The 23,635-nt window shown below is 41.5% G+C and overlaps 1 protein-coding gene across 1 annotated transcript; it reads right to left on the bottom strand.

The window, feature by feature from the left end:
* Window positions 1-10,743: 10,743 nt before the first annotated feature.
* CLDND1 (claudin domain containing 1) lies at window positions 10,744-16,377 on the bottom strand. Its single transcript, XM_060234638.1, has 5 exons — window positions 16,245-16,377; window positions 13,906-14,207; window positions 12,440-12,544; window positions 11,159-11,296; window positions 10,744-11,038 (listed from the first exon to the last, which is right to left on the bottom strand). Exons 2-5 carry the CDS (start codon window positions 14,192-14,194, stop codon window positions 10,818-10,820), a joined length of 753 nt encoding a protein of 250 aa, XP_060090621.1. The 5' UTR covers window positions 14,195-14,207; window positions 16,245-16,377; the 3' UTR covers window positions 10,744-10,817.
* Window positions 16,378-23,635: the final 7,258 nt, after the last annotated feature.

Raw genomic sequence — 23,635 nt, 5'->3', positions numbered from 1 at the left:
GGCAATCCTACCAGGACAGCAGAATCACTTTTCTTCCTATATTTGGTGAACAAACTTTATTAGGGGAGGGACAGTAGCTCAGTGGTAAAGCATCTGCTTGGTAAGTGGAAGGTCCCAAGTTCAATCCCTGGCATCTCCAACTAAAAAGGTCCCAGGCAAGTAGGTGTGAAAAACCTCAGCTTGAGACCCTGGAAAGTCACTGCCAGTCTGAGTAGACAATACTAACTTTGATGGATCAAGAGTCTGATTCAATGCAAAGTAGCTTCATATGTTCATATGTTCACCTCCTCCCCTCCCTGGCGCCTGGTTTTTTTGGGCCACTGTGTGACACAGAGTGTTGAACTGGATGGGCCATTGGCCTGATCCAACATGGCTTCTCTTATATACAAAGAGAGAGAGTTATTCCATTTCTTTTTCTCTAAAGTTGCAACTTTCAGTCAGGATATAAAATGTTATGTATTGAGTTAGTGGTTTTGTTCTGTTGCTGGAGGTTGAGGCAGACACTCATTGCAACCCAGGATTATGAAGCCTGCACCGGGATTGGATATTCTATTGGAACCAGCCAATTGGGATGCTAGGCATGTAACAAAGTCATGCAAATGAAGGATCCTGGAGAGTAGCACAGGACTGGACAATGCCTGCCTGTGGAGTGTGGTTTTGTCTGTTCCAAATATATGTAAATTCATTGTTATTGCCTGTTTTGCTTATGGCTGTTCTTGCTAATAAACTAGTTGTGTTGAGATGAGAGCTGTCTGGACTCACTATTTAACATAAAAAATCACGCTAACTTCCAGCATTTTCAGCCACAGGCCTCTTCTCCCCCCCCCCCCAAACACACATGGCTAAATACAGAAATATTCCCATTTTCCCATTTATTTTTTTTTCTAATGCTGCAAGTCTCAAAATACCAAAATCACGTTAACTTCCACTATGTTGTCTGTTGTGATGAGAGCAGTGTGACGGAATTGGAAGGGTTAATAGAAAAGCTAAGGACTCAGGGAGTCTGAGTCATGTGATCTGAGGGTGGGGGCGGGCCTCCATCTGCAACGTGCCTCTATTATAATCCGCACAACCAATTTCCTGATCAGACAACAGCCAGGCTCCCGTTCTATCCCATGTGGATCCCATCGCTGGTCGATCAGAGTGCTCTACCGGACCTCGTTTCATGAGACGTCAATCTGCATTAGCGCAGGTGCAGTGATGCCCGCTATCTGCACTGTCGAGCAGATCCAGCGACTCCTCCCTTCTCCATGAGAGACCTCGCACACCCACCATGACCTCGTTCTTGAGGGCGGGGATGCGCATCGCTTTTAAATGGGTTGAATCACTTACAGTTTTGCTAGTCTGTTGGCACTACTTTTCCAGCACGAGCAGAAAAAAACCCAGGAATTCAAATCAGTTCACATCTAGTTTCAAAAGTGAGTTTTGTTTCCAGACATAGGGGCAGGTAAACAATTTATCGAGCCAACATTCACTCTCTCATTCACTGGCGCAGTGATATCACTTGCAGGGGGCTTTGGACAGGAAGTGGTGGTGCGCTTCCGACGAGTCGCAATGATGGAGCGTTCAAACAGAGAAATTCCGCTCAGGAACCATCAGAAGAATTTTGTTCCGGATTTAAAGCAGTATCAAATTAGTCCGCGCCCTAGTCGTCTCAATGCGGGACTCGAACGAGCTAACCACCATTCGCAGATGCTGACGTTTGGACAACCGCTTAAAATCCGACATGCTTCCGGACTCCACTCATGCCCGTAGCGGGATTTTCTGAACATCTGACCTCACCCCTAGCTTGTCTTCCCAGCTCTGGCAGCTGGGTAAAAAGAATATGAGAAGAGAGGTGGGTGGAAAAGTTGCTGTTGATATGATCAAATTTCAACTGTTTTCTTTTCCAAAAGAACTCACACTACCTGCCTATTACTGCCCTACAAATTATTTCATCCTGTGTCCCAGCAATAACATGGGATAACTTCCACACTTTTAGCACATATGGTCTTCCTTGGATAGCAATGAAAGAAGGATCTTCATTCATTCTCTCAGCTGGATGAAAAGAAGGTGGGAGGAGAAAGGCCTGCATGCCAATTGGCAAACAACCCATAAACCATCCTGTGTACTCTTACAAAAAATGAGACAGTCAAAAGGGGTTAAAATTAGAAATACTCTGGCTGCCCTATTTAAGTGTAATCCAAATGCATAATTTTAAAGTTTAAAGAAGAGACAGTATTTCCTTGGATGATGTTTCTGTGCACCATCAGAATTAGAAAAATCATTAGCCCCTTTCAGTCATCATGATTTTGCCATTCTTTGTGTACCAGAAAAGCACACTATTTGTGATCCTCCCAGTACACACAGAACCATCATTTTAGGTGAATAGGGTAACACGAATATATACAAACATGTACCCACAAAAGCCCTGGGTTTCCATGTGTGTGTAGTAAAGTTAGAAAATGTTTTTTCCCTTTGAAGAGAAGCCCAATTTCTTCCTTTCTTCTGTTCTCTTTATGCTACCAGGCACTGTGCTAATGTCTAAACTTTGTCAAGATTTGAAGCTATTATTTATCTTTATCACTAACTCATTTTATACCCCACCTTTCTCACTGAGACAAAAAACAGATTCCAAAATATGAAAATCAAGTCAATCAGACAGCAAAGACCTCCAATAAACAATACAGTAGGGCTAGGATTACAGAACTGGGAACAATCCAAATTTAAAATTATCTAAAGTATGACATATCATAATGGAGAAATGGGATCTGATTTAATTGTTTTTTGTATTTTGGAATCTGTCTTGGGTCACAGTGAGAAAGGTGCGCTAGAAGTTCCATTGTCATCATCATGCCAAAGTGAAAAGAGGAAGTGATCCATACAATAATCATTGCAATAGAAGAGTAGGTTTTTATACCCCACTTTTTTCTACCCTAAGGAGTCAGAAAGTGGCTTGCAATTGTCTTTCCCTTCCTTTCCCTATAACAGGGAAGGTAGGTGTGGCTGAGAGCATTCTAAGAGAACTGTGACTGGCCCAAGGTCACCCAGTAGGTTTTATGTGTAGTGGAGAATCAAACATAGCTCTCTAGGTTAGAGTCTGCTGCTCTTAACCACTACGCCATGCTGGACTACAATGCTATCTCATACTACCATTCAATCCCTGTGTTAAAAAATTATCTTGAACATTTCTGTTTTGCACATTACAACAGGCCAGGCCATGTGTGTCATAAAATGTAATGCCAGGTAGTAGATATATAAACTTTATAAAAGACACAAATACAATTAAAGATTTTTTTAAAACTTAAAATAAAACATACTTAAAACATTAGCAGTCATTGGTCTTAAAGGTGCTTTCTTTGTATCTCTCCTGTGTGATCCAGAGAACTGGGCAAAATTTTCTTTCTTTCAGGAGTGAGGAGGAGCCTCAGCCAATAGAAGGACGAGAGGTTTGGCTCCGTAGCTCTGCTGTGCAATTGAGAGAGCCTGGCAAAGCAAACTATTCCTCCCCCCTTCCTCCCCAAGGGAGGAGCCTCAGCCAATGGAGAAGAAAGAGAAATAAAGACTTTGCACTGTAGCTCCTGTGCTATTGAGCAAGCCTGGCAAGGCAAGCTGTGATGCATAAGGAAGCAAGAGGGGGAAGGAAACAGCAACAGCCAATTGCTCAGGAGCCTGATAGGAGCCCTCTTGGGGCCTGACTTGGGCTGCATATTTGACATCCCTGGGCTAGATGGTCTTGCAGATGTCTGGGTCCAAGGCTGTAAAGGGTGTTGTATGTGGTAACCAGAACCTTAAACTGAACCCAGTAGCTTATTGGCAACCAATGGAAGGTCTGCAGAAAGGGTGTGACAGGCATGTTCCACTCTATGCCAGATAATAGCCAGGCTGTGACATTCTGTACCAATCAGAGTTTCCAAATTGTCTTTAATGGCAGACCCACATGGACTGCATTACAATAGTCTAGCCTCACAATAGCCATAGCGCGGAATAAAGAAAAACAAAACCAGCAATTACTGATGAGATCAATCATGTATGTGGCTAGAATAGTTGGGACGGACAATCATTCATGCAGTGATCCCTGATTTCTTTGGGGGAAGAGGATGGGAGAGATAACTCTCAGAAATGTTCTTATGGAGTCATAATGAAATATTCCACCCCCTTGCCAACTAACTGGACACTACTTCCACCTAGTGGAAGAAGGACAACAGGATTTTAGAAACCTGAAGAGGAAAAGGTCACCAGTTTTCATGCCATTTTTTAGAAAATTGCAAATGCTTCTATAAAAAGTTTATATAATATACAAGTACTTGTCAGATTGCTAGGAACAAGTACCAACTATGGCCAAATTTTATCTTGTTGGGGTCCATTATACCATCATACAAACTAACTGGGGACCAACTATTGTGTATTACAAAGTTAACAGAAAGATATTTTTCTACCCTACTGAAAAAGTGTAATTGCTTAGTATGGGGGATTTTTTTTTTTTTTGCTTAAGTGGCTGCAAATGAAATATATTACAATGACTTTTAAAGGAATTTCTATTGAGGACCTCAAGGAACAAACAAAGCACAAGAACTTTATTTTATGATGGTTTCTGTATCTTCACACCTCTAACGTCTCTTGGAATCCACAGAACATGCCATGGTGGGAATTACACATTGGATAGCAATATCTCCAGGATCACCACAGGCATGATCCTGCTGTTGCAAGGCCTTTGAAATGTACTCACAGATATAATTATAGGGGCAACCAGGAAATGCTTTCCCTGTACCTTTTAATGATTCTGTTACCCTGTCCTTCCTCTGAGCAGGGCAGCATTTCTGTCAAACAAAACGGGAAGTGTTCTGCTTAGAGACTGCTATCTTTTAATCTCTTCTGTGCTGTTCACAACAAGTCACAACCCTACAGTTTGGTTTCCCTGGTGGTTTCTATATATTAAAAAAAAGCAGAGTAGAAACTATCCTTTCCCTCACCACAACTCATATTGTCAGCAATAACAACATTTGCAAAATGTCAAGGTAAACACTAGGTTCCTCTGCTCCACTATAGCTTCTTGTAGTATACTTGCAGCACAGCCCTAAATCCTTTCTCTGAAGGGCTTAGGATGGAGGGTCTGCTTGTCATGGGGATGTTATCTGCATACCCTTTTTTGATGGGTAGGTTACTGCAGAGTTGCTATGAACTCTGGGGCTATCACTATGCTCTCTGCATCTTGCTGTGAAGTTTGATTTACTGGACCAGACTATGTTCTAAGCAAAGGTACATCATCCAGCTCTGAACATTTTCAAGAGATTTTTGTCAGCAAAAAAACTTTGCAAAAGCATCACAACTGATTTCTTGTTCCTGAGAGAATAAGGGCTCAGAATTTGAAGTCAACAGATGCCAAGATATCTTAAACAGCTGAGAGGGTTATGAACTAGCTGACACAATGATGACCCTCAGCAGGGCTTTGTTTGTAGAACAAGCCTAGCAGGAACTAATTTGCATAGCCACACACCCCGACACCAAGCCAGCCAGAGCTGCGTTCCTGCTCAAAAAAAGCCCTGATCCTCAGTTAATACTCTCAGCTTTCCACAATTAAGGATACAGCTGCCCATCAGTCTCCAATTTTGTCAGTATTTATTTCCTTCACTATGTTCTGCCTTGGAATTAAACCCAAGCAAATGGTAACCATATAAACTAGGCTTGTTATTCCTCTTTGTTAAATATCTTCATTATGTTGTATTCTAATTTATTGCTCACCCCCTACCTATAGGTATGTTGTGTTGACTGGTAACTTGCATTTCTTTGTATCTGAAGAAGTATGCATGCACACAAAAGTTTATACCTTGAATAAAACTGTTGGTCTTAAAGGTACCACTGGACTCAAACTTTGTTCTGCAGCTTCAGACCAACAAGGCTACCCACCTGAATGTAACTGCAATCCTAAGTAAAGTTAAACTCTAAGCCCACTGACTTCAGTGGAGTTAGAACTGTGTAGCTGGGTTACAGTGTAAGTTCCATTGCTCCCGTTGGTGCTAAAGTAAGTCATGACTCATTGGTTCCATTGCTTTCCATGGGACATGGAGGTGGCTCCTATGGCACTGTTTCTCTAACAGCAGCATTTCCCTTTGGTATAAGGAGCCTTCTGCTGATGCAAAAAGGCACCAAGTGATCCTCTTGCATCAGCATTGCCCTGGAAGAAAGTGCCGCTCTTTATGGAATAGCTCTGCAGGTCCAGCCCATAGGCAAACTATAGTTGGACTGATACAATTAAGCATGCACCACTTCTGTTGCTTGAAAACCATTTCCAGTACTGAAACAGCAGCCACAAAACACACACACCCTTTTCTGTTGACAGCACCACAGATCACAGTATTGCAATTATAGGAACATCTTGGTTTTAAAGTCACCTCCACCCATACTGTTGACTTCTCAAAAACAAGAACCTAATCTTCCTCTGCCCCTCATAGTAGAAAATGATGAACACCTTTGAGATCCTCTTCATCCTCATAATTAAGATACTTGGGTTGGATCCAGCCAGCTTTTTCTCTCCATCTCACCAAATTCCCCTCTTTACTCCAGCCCGTCACACCTGCCTTTTGTCCATTGAGGTCCCATAATGCCCAGTGTAGTCTTTTTGGTAGACAAAATATACCCTTGTATTTATTTTTTCTATAGCCCAAAAGCTAGTTGGATCCAAAGCCATTGCTTAAGGAAACTACTCTTCTTAAAAGACTGCTTCAGTGTGACAGAATGCCTACATGAAGGACATTTCTGTGGGAATTCGGTGATGTGCAGAGTGGTCTTTACATGCTAAAGTAAGAAGGGCACTGTTCTTAGAAGCTTTGAAGAGGGGCTATAAGGCTGTGTACTTGATAGGACACTTAATGGGGTATAACCTGCAGGCCCCCTGTAGGGGGGCTGTTAATGGATTTTCTTGATTTGAGACCCACAAGAGAAAGGCAGGGTATAAATAGACCAAGATGGGCAGCCATTTTTATTTGTAGCAGTAGAAAAGAGTAAGAGTCCAGTAGTACCTTAAAGACTAAATTTGGGGTGGGGTATGAGCTTTCATGAGTCACTGCCACTTGACTGCCTCTTCAGTTCTCCAAGAAGGCTCAGTGAGGTGTTGGGGTGGGCCAGTCTCCAATGGATGCACCTCACTGCATCTGTACTAGCTATCCTTATGAGATGTGCAAGAAAAGTTGGGGGCATGGCCACATGATGCCCCACTGTGGCCATGGGCCTGGGCGGCTGTGATTGGGCAGCACTTTCCACCAACAAGCAATGAGATCAAAAAGACACATACCAGCTTTTTGTCACTCATGCCAAATCTCCAACTGGAGGGGGCGTAATGAAGGAACACCCTGCTGAGGGCTGATCACACCAGTCTCTTCACCATTTTTTTCATTTGGGTTCTGTTTTGTTTACGGGGAGGAGCAAAGGGTTAGAAGTAACAAAGGAAAAATGGGAAAAGAAACAGTGTGTGCAGGTGGGAGGCGGAATGGAAAACTGACATGCATGGGAAAGTGGAAGTCCCATGTTTCAAACTGGCATTAAAGGTTGGATCCTGAGCCTCATGACTATTTACTGGGTAGAGAATGATTGTATCATGCTGTTTCAAACAGACTTCTAGGCACAACCAAGTTGGGCCAGAAGAGACCTTTTCTCATAGTGCTATGCAAACACACTGGTCACAAACCAAAGCAGCACCAACAGAATAAAACCACTTTATAATTTCATCCTTATCAGCTAACAGTCAGCAAAGCATACTACTGAGTTGCATAGGCTTAAGGGGTTTTTTCTTTGCTTCTATCTAGGTATCGCTGTATTATTCATTTCTGGTCTTGCTAACCCTGCCTTATCATCTTTCTCATCATAGGATTCTTCTCTGTTTGAGTCACATTTCTCTTGCAAGAAAACGCTAAGATTTAGACCTTTTGCCCTTCTGAAAAGTTTGGGATTGGTGCCTTGATATTATTGTGTTTATCATTTGGATACATCCGTGAGTGTAAAAGTATTTCTGATATGTATGTCTATATCATTCATTTATGTATAAATTCTTATAAGTTGTTATTGCATGATTCTTTATAAATATTTTGCAGCAGTCTCCTTTGTTCTGAGGAAGACTATCTGATGAAGATATCAAAACATGCAGTTTATCCAGAAAACCCCATTATAAGAAAATAGTCACCTCTATGAACTTTGACTGAAAATGAAAGCTGTTATCTTTAGGAACTTTTTGGGAAATTGTTCTCTTGGTGAATTGTTATTGGAACTTCCTTTATAAAGCTGACCAAGCAGAGACTTTTCTATACAGTTGCTGCATGAGCAATGCGTGTAAAAGGATAAAATGCATGCCATTTGTTGGTTTTCAGCCACAGAACAAAAGTCAAGAAAACTCATCTTGCATTGACATCTAGTCAGTGTTGGAGGACCACCAGCTTTCACCCCAGCAGCATAGTAATCTGAAAACAGGCAAATGAGATGCAGCAGTACCCTGGCTCATGCCATGTTTCTGCTGTGTCTTTCTGCTGAGACAAACTGCTATGGTTACCACCTACCAGGTAGTTCCTGGAAATCTCCAGATGATCAAGATCACTTCCCTGAGAGAAAACAGCTGCTTTGAAGCTTGGACTCTGTTGCATTATACCCCACTGAGGTCCCTCTCCTCCTCAAACCCTGCATCCCCAGGTTCCACCATCCAAACCATCAGGAATTTCCTAACCCAGAGCTTGGAATCCTACAAACTGTCCATTCTTGAACTGCTAAAAAGCACTGCTATGTTAAACTCGAGTCACTTTGTAAAGCAGTTCAAGTGGTTAAGTGATGAAAGTGAAGTGATATGATATTTCTCCAACAGATACATTGCTGCTGAGAACACCCCAGTTTTGAGCCTCAGGGAGTAATTGCATAAATTCTTCTGCTCAAGTTCTGCAAGCCTTTACTCACTCCCTTTTGTTACCCAATAAACATACAGGTATTACTCATTTCTTACAAGGGATCCCACTGCATCTCCACATTCAGGAGAAAATGTGATTCCCCCAAAGTGAGTGCTGCATAGCTGAGTCAGATGTCACCTGAAAGCTACCTTTGGATATATCATGGGATACCGTTTGGACAACATCTCCTACCATCATTCATGTCTCATGCACAACTTCCCCAGCTCTCCTTCCCCTTCCCATCTTTTACATATGAAGAAAGGTATTTTTTAAAAAAATTCAGCACAATTGCTCCCCCCTCTCCCTGCCATATAGGAGTAATCTACACAGAATCTGTAGTACTGGATGGGGTTTCCCCAACAGGTCATTCTGTGCTTTCTGGCTAATTCCAACACATTATGATTTCCCAAGTGTTGTCTCAGGGCTCCCCAACCTGACTTTGAATAAATCAGTACCAGGCCGCTCTGCTGAGAAGTTATTTTTCAAGTGCATAAAGATGTGACCGGACCACAGCATTCAGAAAGAAGCAGCTTCAATCTTCTCTGTGCTGTTTTCCTGACCTGAAACAAATCTGGTGGGGGTGTTTTGTCCTGTTGAAGGATTGCATATATAGCCTATTGATACATGAGCAAACAGTGCCTCCTGGGGCCATTTTACACTGGGGAAAAGTCCTTTTTTGTGTGTGGGGGGGGAGAGGCTGAAGCCCATTCTCCAGCAGTTCCAATTTGAATCAGAGCTTTGTGCACTTGGCAAATGAATCTCCCTCCCAACCATTTATTTGTAGGTCTGGGGTTACAACCATGGACAATTCCAAGTTAGTACTATCTGCTTAAGAAGTTAGTGCATCTCCTTAAAAATAAAAGCATCCTCTTTGTCTTAGTCACCACTAATAAAGATTGTATTAAGGCCAAGCTGACCTCTCCCACAGTGGTCCCTGCTCGGAGAGATCAGGAACAAAGAATATGAACAGAAGATGATATCAAGCTTCTCATTTGAAATGATTCAGAAGAAGTTGTGCTCTGTGTGTCATTAATGCAAGCGCATGCAACTCCAATAAAAGTCATAAGCCTTTGCTCAGGTTTATTTTTTAACAAACGTTTTAGTCCAGGGGACAAGGGTGTAATACTTATACAAAAAAATGCAATCATGTAGTGCACTGCATAAATAAATAAGGGTTCTAAAAGTCAGATTTTTTTATATATATATATATATACACACACATACACAGAGTAATCAAATTAGAAATTAAACAATATAGTGGGTGTTCCTTCAATACATAGAAAAACAATTCTGACAGTTCACAGAAATTGGGAAGCTGATGGCTGGTTAGCAGCCTTTCTGCAATAAACCAGGGCCATAACGTTGATAAGGAATATGGTGCAGAGGGGAAAATATAACAATGAACTATATGGAAATACCATGGTGGCTGGATCTGTGAAAAAAGGGCTGCATTGATTCATCGTCCAATCGTTACAGTACTTATATACTGTCAAAGTTGACATAATCACATTTTCTTTCTTGTTCTCTCATGCTGTTCTCTGCATTTTTTTAGCTGTGGAAAAAAATCAGTAGCTTGGGGTAAGTCAGACCCAATTTTTTAAATATATATATATATATATATATATATATATATATATATATATATATATATATATATATATATATATATATATATATATTTAAAAAGAGTTAAACATTTGTTAAAATCTTTTGACACCCGGCAAAAAAAGGCTGTTCCTGGTTATTTGGCCTCCAAAAAGTCTTTTAACTTGAACACCTGCAGACCATTTAACTTCCACTGGCAAGAAACGTGCACTCTGTAAAACAGATACCTGACTAATTAAAAGGAAGTGGGGGAGGGAGAGAAATTGAACATGGAAGTCAGAGGTTTGAGCAGCAATTAAAAATATCCCACTATGCCACCCGGTATGCTTTTAAGAGTGTGAATTCCTTCCTGTTAGTGCGTGCAGCCCAGATGAAGAGGGCAGCAGCCATGAACTGCAAAGGGGCAGAGACGCAGGCAAGACAGAAGGACCAGCCAAACTGGCCTTGCACGCCCTCGGGAGGGGGCAGCTTCTGGTGGAGCAGCTCAATTCCAGCGACGTAGCAGCAGATGGAACCAAGTGTGCACAGACCTGGAGAAGGAATGACATAACAGGGGGTCATGCAATAGCATCAGATTCTTGGCTCCCCATTATTAAGACACCTATATTTCATTACAAAGCAAAGGGATCAACTGTGCAAGAGAAACTCACCTGCTAGGAGGTGGAGGACTCCAGTGGCAATGGCAGGGTAGAGACTACGACAGGCACAAGCACAGAGCCCAATAAGAGCCCCAAAGCACATCAGACCAAGGCTGACAAAGGGCAGGAGGAACTGCAGACGCCACAAGTCTGAAATAAGATAGTAACTTTTTGTAATTAGTAATATATATTCAGGAGCTTTATGTATTAAAACATTTATACCCCATCTTTCTTCATGGCTCAAGGAAGGTTACAATACAGAATTAAAAGCATCCAATTTAACAATAAAAGCACAACTCACTCTTAATATCATAAAACACCTCCAATTTTTAAAAAAGTAAAAGTAGTCCCCTGTGCAAGCACCAGCTGTTTCCGACTCTGGGGTGATGTCGCATCACATTTTCACGGCAGACTTTTTACGGGGTGGTTTGCCATTGCCTTCCCCAGTCATCTACACTTTCCCCCCAGCAAGTTGGGTACTCATTTTACCGACCTCGGAAGGCTGATTCAACCTCGTGCTGGCTACCTGAAAACCCAGCTTCCACCAGCATCGAACAGAAAGCTTAGACTGCAGTACTGCAGCTTTACCACTCTGTTTCCAATTTAAACTGTATTAAAAGCTATGAAGAATAAAACAGCCACACATCACCTACTGAAAGTGCCCCTCAGGGAAGCTGTTTCTTAAAATGGGAGTGATTTCAGATGAAGCATGATGCCAGGCAGTGAGAGAACACCTAGAAGAGGGCAAGCTGAAGACCACAGCTGGTGGGCAGGGAAATACCGAGAACAGTGTATTCCCATGCCATATTTTATGGAACTCTTGCTGCCTCAGTGTGAAAGAGCCACAGCCTCCATGACAACAGTGGGAGACTCAACTGAAGTTCCAAGAACTTATTTGCCATACAAGATTTATATCCCGCCCTTCACTCTGAATCTCAGAGTGGCTTACAATATTCTTTTGCCTCCCCCCCACACACAACAGACACCCTGTGAGGTAGGTGGGGCTAAGAGAGCTCTCACAGAAGCTAACCTTTCAAGGACAGCTCTCAAGAGCTATGGCTAACACAAGGCCATTTCAGCAGCTGCAAATGGAGGAATGGGGAATCAAACCCATTTCCCCCAAAGTCCACGCACTTAACCACTACACCAAACTGGCACATACAGCCCATGAACTGTAGCTTTTCAGCTATGCTAAGTACAAAAATAATATTGCACAGTTCTGTAAATGGCTTTATAAAGCTGCATTCCCAACACCACTTTTTGTCCACTAAAGGAAAAAAAAATCCTACTTACAGGTACGGTTCAGGTCACTGCCACTGTTATGATTCCCAGGTTCCTTATATTTTTCCATGAACTGGTCTGAGAGGGAAAAACTGATGCACTTTGTCACTGTCTCACCTTCCAAAAAGAAAAGAAATAACCTTAATTAGGGTTTTATGTGTTTTACTATCATTATTCATAACCAGATTACCTGGAAAGTGGCTTTCTGCCTTCTGCTTGACAATAGTCCAAGCCCTCTTGATCTATAGTTAAGATATAGGGCAGAGCTGGGCAAAATACATATGTTTGAATAATTCAAATATAAACTAGTCCATTTAACAATGTCAAATATGAAATAAAAATGCTTGACACCCATGCTTGGTGTTCATCGAACCTGTCAGAAAGAGATTTGCAAGAGGAAGTTTGCTGAAATTAAGCAAAGTATATTTAGTGCGAAAAGGAGAAGTTTAAAACTCTTTGTGGGGGAAATCTACTCCCCACCTACTGTGCGGTTGTTTTTTCTTCCCACCATGAAGAATATTTATTGTGCCTCCTCACAATATTCAAAAATAACCAGATATGGTGAGGCAGAATCTTTATTAGAAAGTATGCTAGCCTCAGTTTCTTGGTGGAACGGCAGGATAAAGATGTTTTTGTTCTGTGGCATATGAAAACTGCTCTGTAACTAGAGGCGGAAAACACATTATGGACACCATCAGCCAGCTGCAAAGGCAGAAGACACCCTAATTTCACCGCTTTTTAAAAAGTCAATTTAAATACAGGAGTAGAAGTCAATGCAAATGGCTTGTACAACTTAGATGGAAAGCTGTCTGGAGTCCAACAGTGCAAACCTAGGCTATCTCACATTTGAACCAACGAAGTAACTTTGCATAGGATTGCACTGCACTTGCTCCATAGTATGAGAACTCCTCCAGAACCAGAGGTACAAAACATTTCCCTCATGGACTCCATCAGCCAGATGCAAAAACAGAGCTTAGAAAATAAATCTTTTTTGCTGTAGTTGACTAAAATTTGACTGCATCAGGAGGAATAAATTGCACCTTCCATATTTGCATTTTAAACTTCCACATTTCTCTGCATTTCAGTCAAAAGAAGAGAAGAGGTGTGTAAAGTCCCCCACCCCAACTTCTTTTGTACTAGAATATCTGCAGTTGAATTTAGCTCCAGTGGCTGAAGAATAAAACAGGAAACAAATGATTCTACAAACTAGTTTAAGTCAATGTGGGGAGGTCTGGAAATGTGACAGAAATAATGGCTGTGCATCTCTAGGGACAATTCCATACTCCCACAGTAACCCAATTGATTACAATCACAGGGTACAAAGAAAAACTGGACTGCTGTTGAGGATCATTGGCTTGCATGTGCAGCTTAAACATGTTAAACCAACATGGCACCTAACGGGTTAATGCGACACACAGGAGTGACTTAACAGGGTACCCAGAGAAAGCATTTAGAGAGCTTATTTGGAGCATGTTTACCTGGAGAGTTGTACCAGTAAGAGTTCTCTGTTGTTGTGATGCACCTCCGCCACAGCCCGATGGTGCCATTCCACTGGAAGAGTGCATCCATGTATGTCTTTTCATCTGCATCTTCAGAAATGAATTCTTCCCAAGAGGCCTTGTTAGGTTCACTGTTATTCTCAGGAGGTGATGGGTTGCGATACTCATACCAAAAGTCTGTGCCAATTGAGGCTGCCATGTAGATGGTGGAGATAAGGCTGAGCACACAGGCAATTACCAGAGCAGTGGCAAAACGGTTGTCCATCATGCTATCTCAACTGCTGTTGACAATGGGAGGGGAAGAGGGGAGAAAGAGTCAAGCAATGAACAATAATAATCAAAGTCTGATAAGGGCTTATGCCTTTCCAATTATCTTTCAGCCATACCCTCCCAACAGGTAAACAACACCTGTTGCTTTCCCTTTTCCCCTTCCAATGTGTGTGTAATTCAGTATGCAAGTAACCAAAGCATATCTTTTACTTTACCATTCTGGCCAATAAAAACAATCAAAGAGATCACTAAAACAATCAACGTTGAAAATAAGAACAATGGCACTGATGAATACAGAACAGCCGTAAACAACACACAAAGGATGTTACTGTCAATACTGCCTAGTCCCTCAGATCTGGAACATGCATGTAGTAAAAGCCAGCCAGGATAAACAATAATTCCTTCTGGGCTAACAGCCCAGCAGAGCTACTGGTCAAGCTACTTAAGCTATGACACAGGAAGAAGCAACAGGCTTGTATTATGCTCCTCAGATAGTCTGTGCATTTTGGCATCAGTAATGTAACAAGCTTTTCCTGTGGTAAGTTCATTCCTCTGGAATGGCCTATGAGAACAGGTGCAGCAGGTACCTTCATGTACCACATTCAAGAAGGTCTGTAAGACTGGTTTTTTCCCAGAGGGCAAAATGGCTTTGTAAAAACTTGGTGAGTTGAATTTTAACTACGTATTTTAATTCTATATTTGGTTTTAACTGGTTGCTTAAGACATTTACATCCTTGCAGTTTTTGATATTCTTTCAGCCTTCTTAATTTGCAGAGGTAAAGTGAGGTGTAACTTTTAAAAATAAATACATAAAACTTATATTTTGTAAATTCTTATGTGTGTCTATAAAGCTCTGTCATACTATTCACATCTAAAACTACACTTTCAAAATATTACCAGTAGGGATGAGCACAAACTTAAAATTCTGGTTTGGTTTGGAACTCTGAACTGAACCAAAAACATCCCAAACTGAACCAGCCAGCTTGGGTCCCCCTTTCTCCTGGCCATGGTGAGCTGCAGCTGGGAGAAAGAGGGGGATTGCCTGGGAGAGGTTAAATGGCTGGCAGCTATTTAACCAGTCCATTTAACTTCCCCTCACTTCAAAGCAGGGGGGAGCAAAATGGACAGGTTTAATGGCTCACAGCCATTTAAACCTAACAGCTGACAGGCAGACCTGCCCCGCTGTTAGTTTTAAATGGCTGGCAGCAGGGCTTTTTTGGAACTCATTTGCATATTAGGCCACACATCCTGATGTCACCATTGTTTTGCACATTGTTTTTCTACAAAAAAGCCCAGCAGGAACTCATTTTCATATTAAGCCACACCCCCTGACACAAAGCCAGCTGGAACTGCATTCCTGCTAAAAAAAAAAACCATTTCTCTCTAACAGCGGGGTGGCTGTTTCAGCCATTTCCAGCCACTTCACCAATCTGTTAAGCTTCCCACCGCTTCCAAGCATGGGAAAGCAAAATCCTCTGCTGAAATGGCTTACAGCCATTTAAACCTAATAGGTGATCTGCGGACTTGCACTGCTCAGCTGTTAGGTTTAAATGACCCAAACAGCCAAACCAGACAAAAGTCCAGTAAATATTTGGGAAAGGTACCTTTCCTGAACATGGGTTTGGGGACTCTGAATTGGGCCAAGTTCATGCCAAATTTTGGCTCATGAACCAGTTCATGCACATAGATTAAACACAATCTATTGAAATATGTCAATTACATGCAACAAAAAGTGACACATCTTAACATTTACATACTGCTTCAAGGTGTTTTTTTTAAAAACTTCACATATCTGATCTCAGTAATCCCTTTAAAAGCCCTGTTTTAGTTGTGTGAGAATTATCTTTACATTGTAGATGAGGGCTTGCCTGAAGCCTCCCAGAGTGTTTGAAGTTGTTGAGATTTGTCCCAGTCACTTCCTAGCTCACGTTCTTAGCCATAGTTGGTCACCATCTCTTTCAGAAGCAGAATGCAGTGAGTTGTAGACAGGCTCACTATACTGGCCAACAATTAAATCCTTTCATGTTTTAATCCACACCCTCAAATACCTTCTTTCTCTCCAAGAAGATGCGTTTCAAGTATCACAGCAATGTTCTTGGTTCTTCATAATCACTGACCTGTGGAGCAAGTAAACTGCAAGTTAATGCAACACATGGCAGAGCATTAAGCTGACCTAAAAGCAGGACTAGTTCTTTTAAAAGAAAGTAAAAGTGAAGAGACAAGTGAAAGCCTGAACATTGTCTGGAGTCTGCAAAGGAATTAAAGGGAGTGTATGGGAAAGAAGCCTTTGCGAAATAGCAGGTGGTTAAAGAGATGAGCACAGAGATAAAGGGTGGAGGCAGTCAGAGCTTATCTTAATAATACCAGAAGACTGGAAGCTGATGTTATAAACAGTCCAAAAGACATTAACAGTGCAATCCTAAAGAGAGTAACACCATTCTATGTGTATAGATGGGTATGACTGTTTAGGATTGTACTGCAATCATGCAATGTATGCCCAGTTAACTACAAGTCAAACCCACTTATTTCAGTGAGTTTAGACTGGAGTAACTATGCAAAGGATCACACTATAAGGCTTGCAACTACAATGTAACTGTATTTGAAGGACTGATGGTGGTGGGAGACCTAAATGGTAGTAGTTCAAATGGGAGAAAATAAACCAGTATTTGTTTATTACTTGAATATGCAGCCAATAACAGAAATAAAACGATAGCATCGGTGTGAATTAAAGGACCATCTGTAAAATGAGTTTAGGGGAGAACAAAAACAGCCTTCTGAAACCACCAAGGATGCTGGGTTACCTCAAGACTGCTATTTCCATGGCTCTTTAAACAAAGTATAAATAAAACTTCATTCCTGCAAACCTATCTTTTGTTGTGCCTTGACTATTCACAAGCCATAATGAAGTCTGTTTTTAATTAGATCCATTCCATTATTCTGTCCAATGGCAAAATTATTATTCAACAGAAACCCTTATAAGCTAAAGAACTGTCATCAGACGATATCAGTATGGGGACAATCAAAGCCTTACAGTTCTAGGACTGTCAGGGACCTTCTGATGCCAGATCTATGCAGACATTAAGCATACCAGACAAAACCCTTTCAAACGGCAACAAGTTCAATGTTTAAGCATGTTTTTCAGCATCATGGTAACTAATAGGCTTGGACTTCCAAAGAACTAGTGATCTGCACATTCTGAATCAGGAAAACATGAGCTCTTCAGAGAAATTGATCATCAAGTTTCATCCATCCAATAGTTTGTGCACGAGGGAAGTGTTGAGTCTTCACTCCCAAGTCATCATCACCCTGTGTCTATTACAGAGGAAGTGGCATAGACAAGAAATAGACATAGCAAAACAAATAACCAAACAAGCAAGCTATGCTACATGCTAGACACCAGGTGACCTGTTTTAAGGGGAGAAGTCACCCCTCAAATACAGTGACCAAGGCAGAGTCAATTCACCTCACTGTGATAGTGAGCTAAAACATGCATTGACAGTAGAGGTTGGATGTGTGATGAAGTTATTAACAACAGTTGCTACAAATCTTTGTAACAATCCTGTAAGGCTGGACAAGAAGCTTTATTGCAGATGGACAAGCTGGCTAAGAACTGTCAAAGGAAAATTACTGTCAAAGAACTGTCAAAGGAGTATGGCTTTTCCCCACCCCCTTACATAGGACCTGTTTACAGCTGTACTCTACTGCAATATTGCATACTATCTCACTGCCTTTGAGATTCCTAAGTACCTGAAAACCTTCACTTTGGCACGTTTCAATGCCTTGCCCTCAGCTTTTCTGGAAGGCAGATATCTTTGCATTCCTTATAGGTTTGCCCTTGTCAAACGGGAAAGGTTGGGACAGTTAATCACATATTATTCCACAGTCCCGACAATAATTATATACATTCCCAATATATTACTCTGATTTTAATAAATTCCCCAGGAAGATCAGAGCAATTCTACACTTCTCTTTTCCTTTCAGATTCCTCTAAAGAAATTACTTGTAACAAAATATCATATAATGGCATATGCAGTATGAAAGCAGATGGTTGAGTCTTCAAATAACTGACCCTACTACTGTGAAATGTATGCGAGAATTTGGAATGCTGGATTACAATGGCACATAAATCTTGATATTGTATATGGTAGTTTTTATTGTTTGTATTAATACTTTTTCAGCAGATCATGTACTCAAATAAACTGAACAAGTACAGATGGAAGGGGAAGGCTTGCCTGTGTCCAGCTGTAGAGTGCCTCCCTGAGACAAGATCTGAACCAGGATCTTCTGAAATCACAACCCACTATGCTAAGCTATGTCCTGAATTTTCAATACACAAGGACACCTCACTGCCCCATCATCCAGTAATCACTGCTGTGATAGGTTATATCTGCATGCACTGAAAACCTGAAACATGAGACAAGGATAGGAATGATCTAAACCCAGGACTGTGTGAGCTCACATTTTGTTAGACTTTGTACCTGAGAACAGCATAGGGTCTTAACCCCCCCCCCCCATAAAGTTTGTTAACCTGTCAGCACCAGCACACTAAATAGTGCATCTTCAGTTGTGGTTGGCTGATGTCTCAGAGAAAGACTAAAGAAAGGCAAACTTCGAGGGTGAAAGGAAGGCATACCTCACCTTCTTGATACTACTAGGTATTACTGATATGCCAAGCTTAGAGTAGATAATCAATCCTTTGATTTTTGTTTTTACAAAATTTAGCAAAGCTCCTTTTTTAAATAGCCTGAGAAAGAATTAAATTAGAATGTAAGCATGTGAACTCTACACTTCACTCTAAAAATGAGTCAATGGCCCTCCAGCATAAATGCTGAGTGAAAGACGGCTTTCCTTTGTAAATAAAGAACTGTGGGAAAGTATCTTTTTGAGGTCAAACATTGTACTCTTGGTTTAGTAGCTCATAAGTCATTCCACTTCTCATGAACTTACGTAATTATTTTTAGATGAAAATGTTCAGCACTAGTTTTCTTGGAACTAAAGGTTGATTCATGTTCCACACACTGATTTTTCTTCCCCATGTGAGCATTTTCATGCACACATGTCACCAGATGAAGAAAATATCTTTTGGCAGTGTAAAAACTGCATGTATCATTGCAGAGTTCTCACAATACTTCCCTCCCCAAGACAACATGCATAAGAACATGATCTTGTTGAGAAATACAGCAGAACATTACTGTATAAGTCAGCCTACAGTGTGATTTTAACACAAGTTAATTTCCAGCAGCATCCCAATTCAAGCACAATTATTTGGCAATAAACCTAATCTGCTTTAGAGAAATTTGCTGCCAAGTAAGGATGCCCAGGATTTCTGCAATGTAAGATTATTTTCATCACAGCAACCTCAAAAAAACAAACAAACAAAAACACCCAGAGCTTATCTGTTCCCACCAGGGTGACTACCTAACATTGCTCTTCTGCGAAGAAAGATGGAAAAACTCAGCAGCTTTAACAAGGTATTGCTTCCACAATAATGTCCCCAGAGCACACAGCAGCATTAAGGGTGGATTTTAATTAGTTTGGGAGGGTGGCAAGGTGAAGCAAATTTCAGTTTGTGCAAATTAATGATGTTCATTTTACATACAATCTATTCCACAATCTTGGTTACAAAAAACAGATTGCATAGCCAACAACCAAATAGAATAACCTAATCTTATATCTTTTAGTATAAAACAAGTTTAAATGAGGGATACATCATTCATGAATTTGCACCAGCAGATCATTCAATCATGTAAACTGAATAAATTTTAGGATATGCAGGAAAAAAAGACTACCACGAGGTATTTAAAGTATCAGTAAATACATTCTCATACTGAAGCCAAGTTTCTGAACCTCTTGTTAATCCAGTTTTACTAGTAAAGTTGTATCATTATGAACAGGGCTGGATCTGGGGGGGGGGGGGCAGAGGGGGGTGCTTGCCCTGGGTGCTGATGGAGGCGGTGGCGCCAAATTGGGTATGGAGTCTATTGTATTCTATGGGACCATAAGATAGAATGGCCCATAAGGGGATGTCATTTTTTAATCCCCCCCCCCCAAAAAAAACACATGTAGATCCGGTCCTGATTATGAAGTACATTTGGAACTAAAAGTTCAGATTTCTGCTCATTTTGATTTCAGGAACACAAGGCGGGGGGGGGGGGGGGTCTTCAACTGACCATTTTGTAACCCATTACTTTTTTCTGTTGAGAAATACAGCAGAACATTACTGTATAAGTCAGCCTACAGTGTGATTTTAACACAAGTTAATTTCCAGCAGCAATTCAATAAAGCAGCAGTTCAATAAAGGGCCAGACCACTGTTTCCTTCCTTTGGAGAATGTTATCAGGATGGCCCCATTGTTGTAGCCAGACTTTTATAACAACCGTGGAAACAACACTTTCTTTGATAAAAAGCCGGCATCTGAGAAAGAATGTGTTTGTCACTAGGCTGGAACAGAAAATCCATTCACGTTCTAAAGTGTATTTTGCTTACTAATCATATAAGCCAGGGATCATCTCCAGGGAAAGTGTAATAAAAATAAGATAACAGAAATATGTCTTGCGACAGCTTAATCCTTTACACAATCAGGTGGTATACCAAAACCCACCTCTCTATTTCCCTATTCCATCTAAACCCGTCCCCTTAATCCCCACACTTTATTCATGTATTTGCTTGATGCTTTTATATTCAATATAAAAATACGATTTTAAAAACACGGGAAAAGGTAGGATGCTTCTATTTTAGGATCGGTATACAAAAAAGGCACATAAACATCTGGGTGCTCTATCGAATTGCTGGACTGAAACAATGACCCGAAGTATGGCATGGGAGGGTATTTCTTCTGTTCATTTGGTACTCTGTATAAGGACTGTAGTAGCCCATTAAAATGTAGGTCATGGAGCTTAGGCACCTCCAAAAAGCCACTTCTCCGTCCCTTCCCCTGCTCTGCCCCCAGTCCCCACCACGGGCTCCCCACGACCCAGCAAGGCCCATCGGTACTCACCTCCCATCCTCCTCCTGACATACAGCCCCCTTCGAAACGCAGGGCGCTGTTTCCACCTCCCACTCTCAGCAATCATTCGGTGTTGAAAGAGGGAAAGATGCTTCCTCGGAACACTCTTTCGCTAAGCATCCTGGAACTTGTAGTTCGAGCAATATCGACCGCGCTAAGAAAAAGCAGATGGGCGGTGTTATTCCTGAGCATCTTGGGAATTGTAGTTCCCTGTGTGACGTCCAAGAGGGCAGGAATATCCGCAGGCGTAACAGACACGCATCTCCTTCAAAGAGCTGTCTGCTCAGTTAACTGGTGGCTTGTATAGGATATTGTAGTTTTGCGATTGGCTGGTAAGGTTTGTTTATAATTTTTTTACACATTAGAGTAAATCAAAATGACAAATATAACAAAAACACATAAGGCTATACATTATCAGAGGGTTTATTGTTATAACACGATAAATATTGTTCCTTTGTTTAATTTGTAATTAGTTTCTTAATAAATAAGTGATATGTGTAAAATATGTCAGCTCAATAAAAAGTGGCTCTTGTACAGCTAGAGCTTCCAACCTCCAAGTGGTGATGGCGATCTCCTGGGATTACAATTGATCTCCAGGCAACAGAGATCCAGTCATGTGGACAGCAACTGAAAGCCTGAACAGCAGGGGGTGGGGCATGACTAATTCTAGAGGGGATTTAATCCCTGGGAACACTCCCTCTGTCCCTCTTTACCTGTGGACAAAGTTTACTGTCCCAGATCCCCAGTGACTGGAGGTACTTTCAACTATGCCTTAGAGTGGGATAGCATCTGGATCCCATTGGCCAGGCAGCTAGTTCCAGCAGCCTAAAAGACTTGGTTTCCTAAATTGTGTTTCCTGGGCCTCCAGATTTACAATTCATCTCCAGACAAGAGATATCAGTTCCCCCAGTGGGCAGGGTGGGGAACATTCTAAGACTGCTGTGAATTATTTTTTTTTTCACATTGCAGACTTCACCACAGTAAACAAAAAAAAAAGAGGCAAATGGCTACTTTATTACTTTATAGTGGTGGATGTTAAGCTCTTACCAAAGTGTCAAAGAACAATCTACATTCCATTTAGGAAAAAAAAGAAACTATCTCCATATATATAGATCAAAGTGGGCAGCTGGGTTGGTCTGAAGCAGTAGAACAAAGCAGGATTTTAATTTTTTTATTCAGGATTTTTATTTTTTATTCAGAACGTAAGCTTCCGTGCGCTCTCTTAAGCACCCTTCAGACGAGGGGATAAGGTATACCTGATCCCTTCGTCTGATGAAGTATGCTTAAGTGAGCGTACGAAAGCTTACGTTCTGAATAAAAATTGGTTGGTCTTAAAGGTGATACTTGATTCCTGCTTTGTCTCCATATATGGAATAGGAAATTCATTCATTCCTTTATCTCAGTGTTTAAACTACCTTCTTTTGTAGGATAAGGCTCAGGGCGGTGTACATCAAAATATTCATAAAACACAATAAAAGGTTATAATCATAAAATACAATTAATACCAATCAAATGGCTGTAAAGCTGTCTTGCTGGGGTTGGGGTGGGGGAGGGAAGACAGGAGAAGAAAGAGAGGCAGGGAAAGCAGGAATGAGCCACTACTGTCCTCAATCAAATGCCTGGCAGAACATTTCTGCCTTGCAAGCCCCACAGAACTGTGGTGTTAATTGGCAGAGAGTTCCACCAGGTTGGGGCCAGGGCTGAAAATTTCCGGGGTGAGGACAGAGGAGGTCTCTCAAGCTGGGGACCTCCAGCAGGTTCTTATCAGCAGAGCATAATGCCCTTTGGGTGGGGGGAGGAATACCAGGAGAGGTGGTCCCAAAGATATGTGGGTCGCTCAACATATAGGGCTTTAAAGGTTAATAATACTATAATCTTGAACCTGACCAATACTCCATTGGAAGCCAGTGCAGCTCATGAAGTACAGGAGGTTGGATGTGTTCGGTGCATGGTGCACCCATTAGGACTCACATTGCTGCACTCTGGATCAGCTGGAGTTTCCAGGTCAAATTCGGGGGTAGCCCCATATAGAGCGAATTATAGTAGTCCTGTCTGGAGGTGACCACTTCATGGATTACAGTGGCGAAGTCAGAGCAAGACAAGTAAGGGGGCCAGATGTCTGACCTGGCATACTTGGAAAAATGCCAGCCTGGCAACATTTACGATCTGGGCCTCCACTGATAAGGAGGCATCCAGATTCACACCCAGGCTCTTGACAGTTGGTGTCAGTGTCAAGGGCATACCGTCAAGAGCTGAGAGTCAGCACTTCAGCCAATGCTCCCTCTAAGTCTTGTTAGCAAAAATTCTACTTCGTGAGTTGCTGGCATCAAAGTTGTGAGGGAGCAATTTGGCTACTGCATAAATTACTTTGCTCTAGGGCCATCCTTCCTGAGCTAAGACAAAAACGTGTGAGCCAGAGGTTTAAAAACTGAG

Source organism: Heteronotia binoei, chromosome 3 (genome assembly GCF_032191835.1).
Source record: "Heteronotia binoei isolate CCM8104 ecotype False Entrance Well chromosome 3, APGP_CSIRO_Hbin_v1, whole genome shotgun sequence".
NCBI lineage: Eukaryota > Metazoa > Chordata > Lepidosauria > Squamata > Gekkonidae > Heteronotia > Heteronotia binoei.
Note: the sequence above shows the minus strand (reverse complement) of the source record. Positions and strands in the feature narration are given on the sequence as shown.

Excerpts from the sequence above, each read along its gene's own strand:
- CLDND1 (XM_060234638.1), bottom strand. The coding sequence starts at position 14,194 with ATGATGGACAACCGTTTTGCCACTGCTCTGGTAATTGCCTGTGTGCTC. Across the intron at positions 11,297-12,439 it reads CAGTGACCTGAACCGTACCT|ACTTGTGGCGTCTGCAGTTC; the intron begins GTAAGTAGGATT and ends ATCTTATTTCAG. Across the intron at positions 11,039-11,158 it reads AGTCCTCCACCTCCTAGCAG|GTCTGTGCACACTTGGTTCC; the intron begins GTGAGTTTCTCT and ends TTCCTTCTCCAG.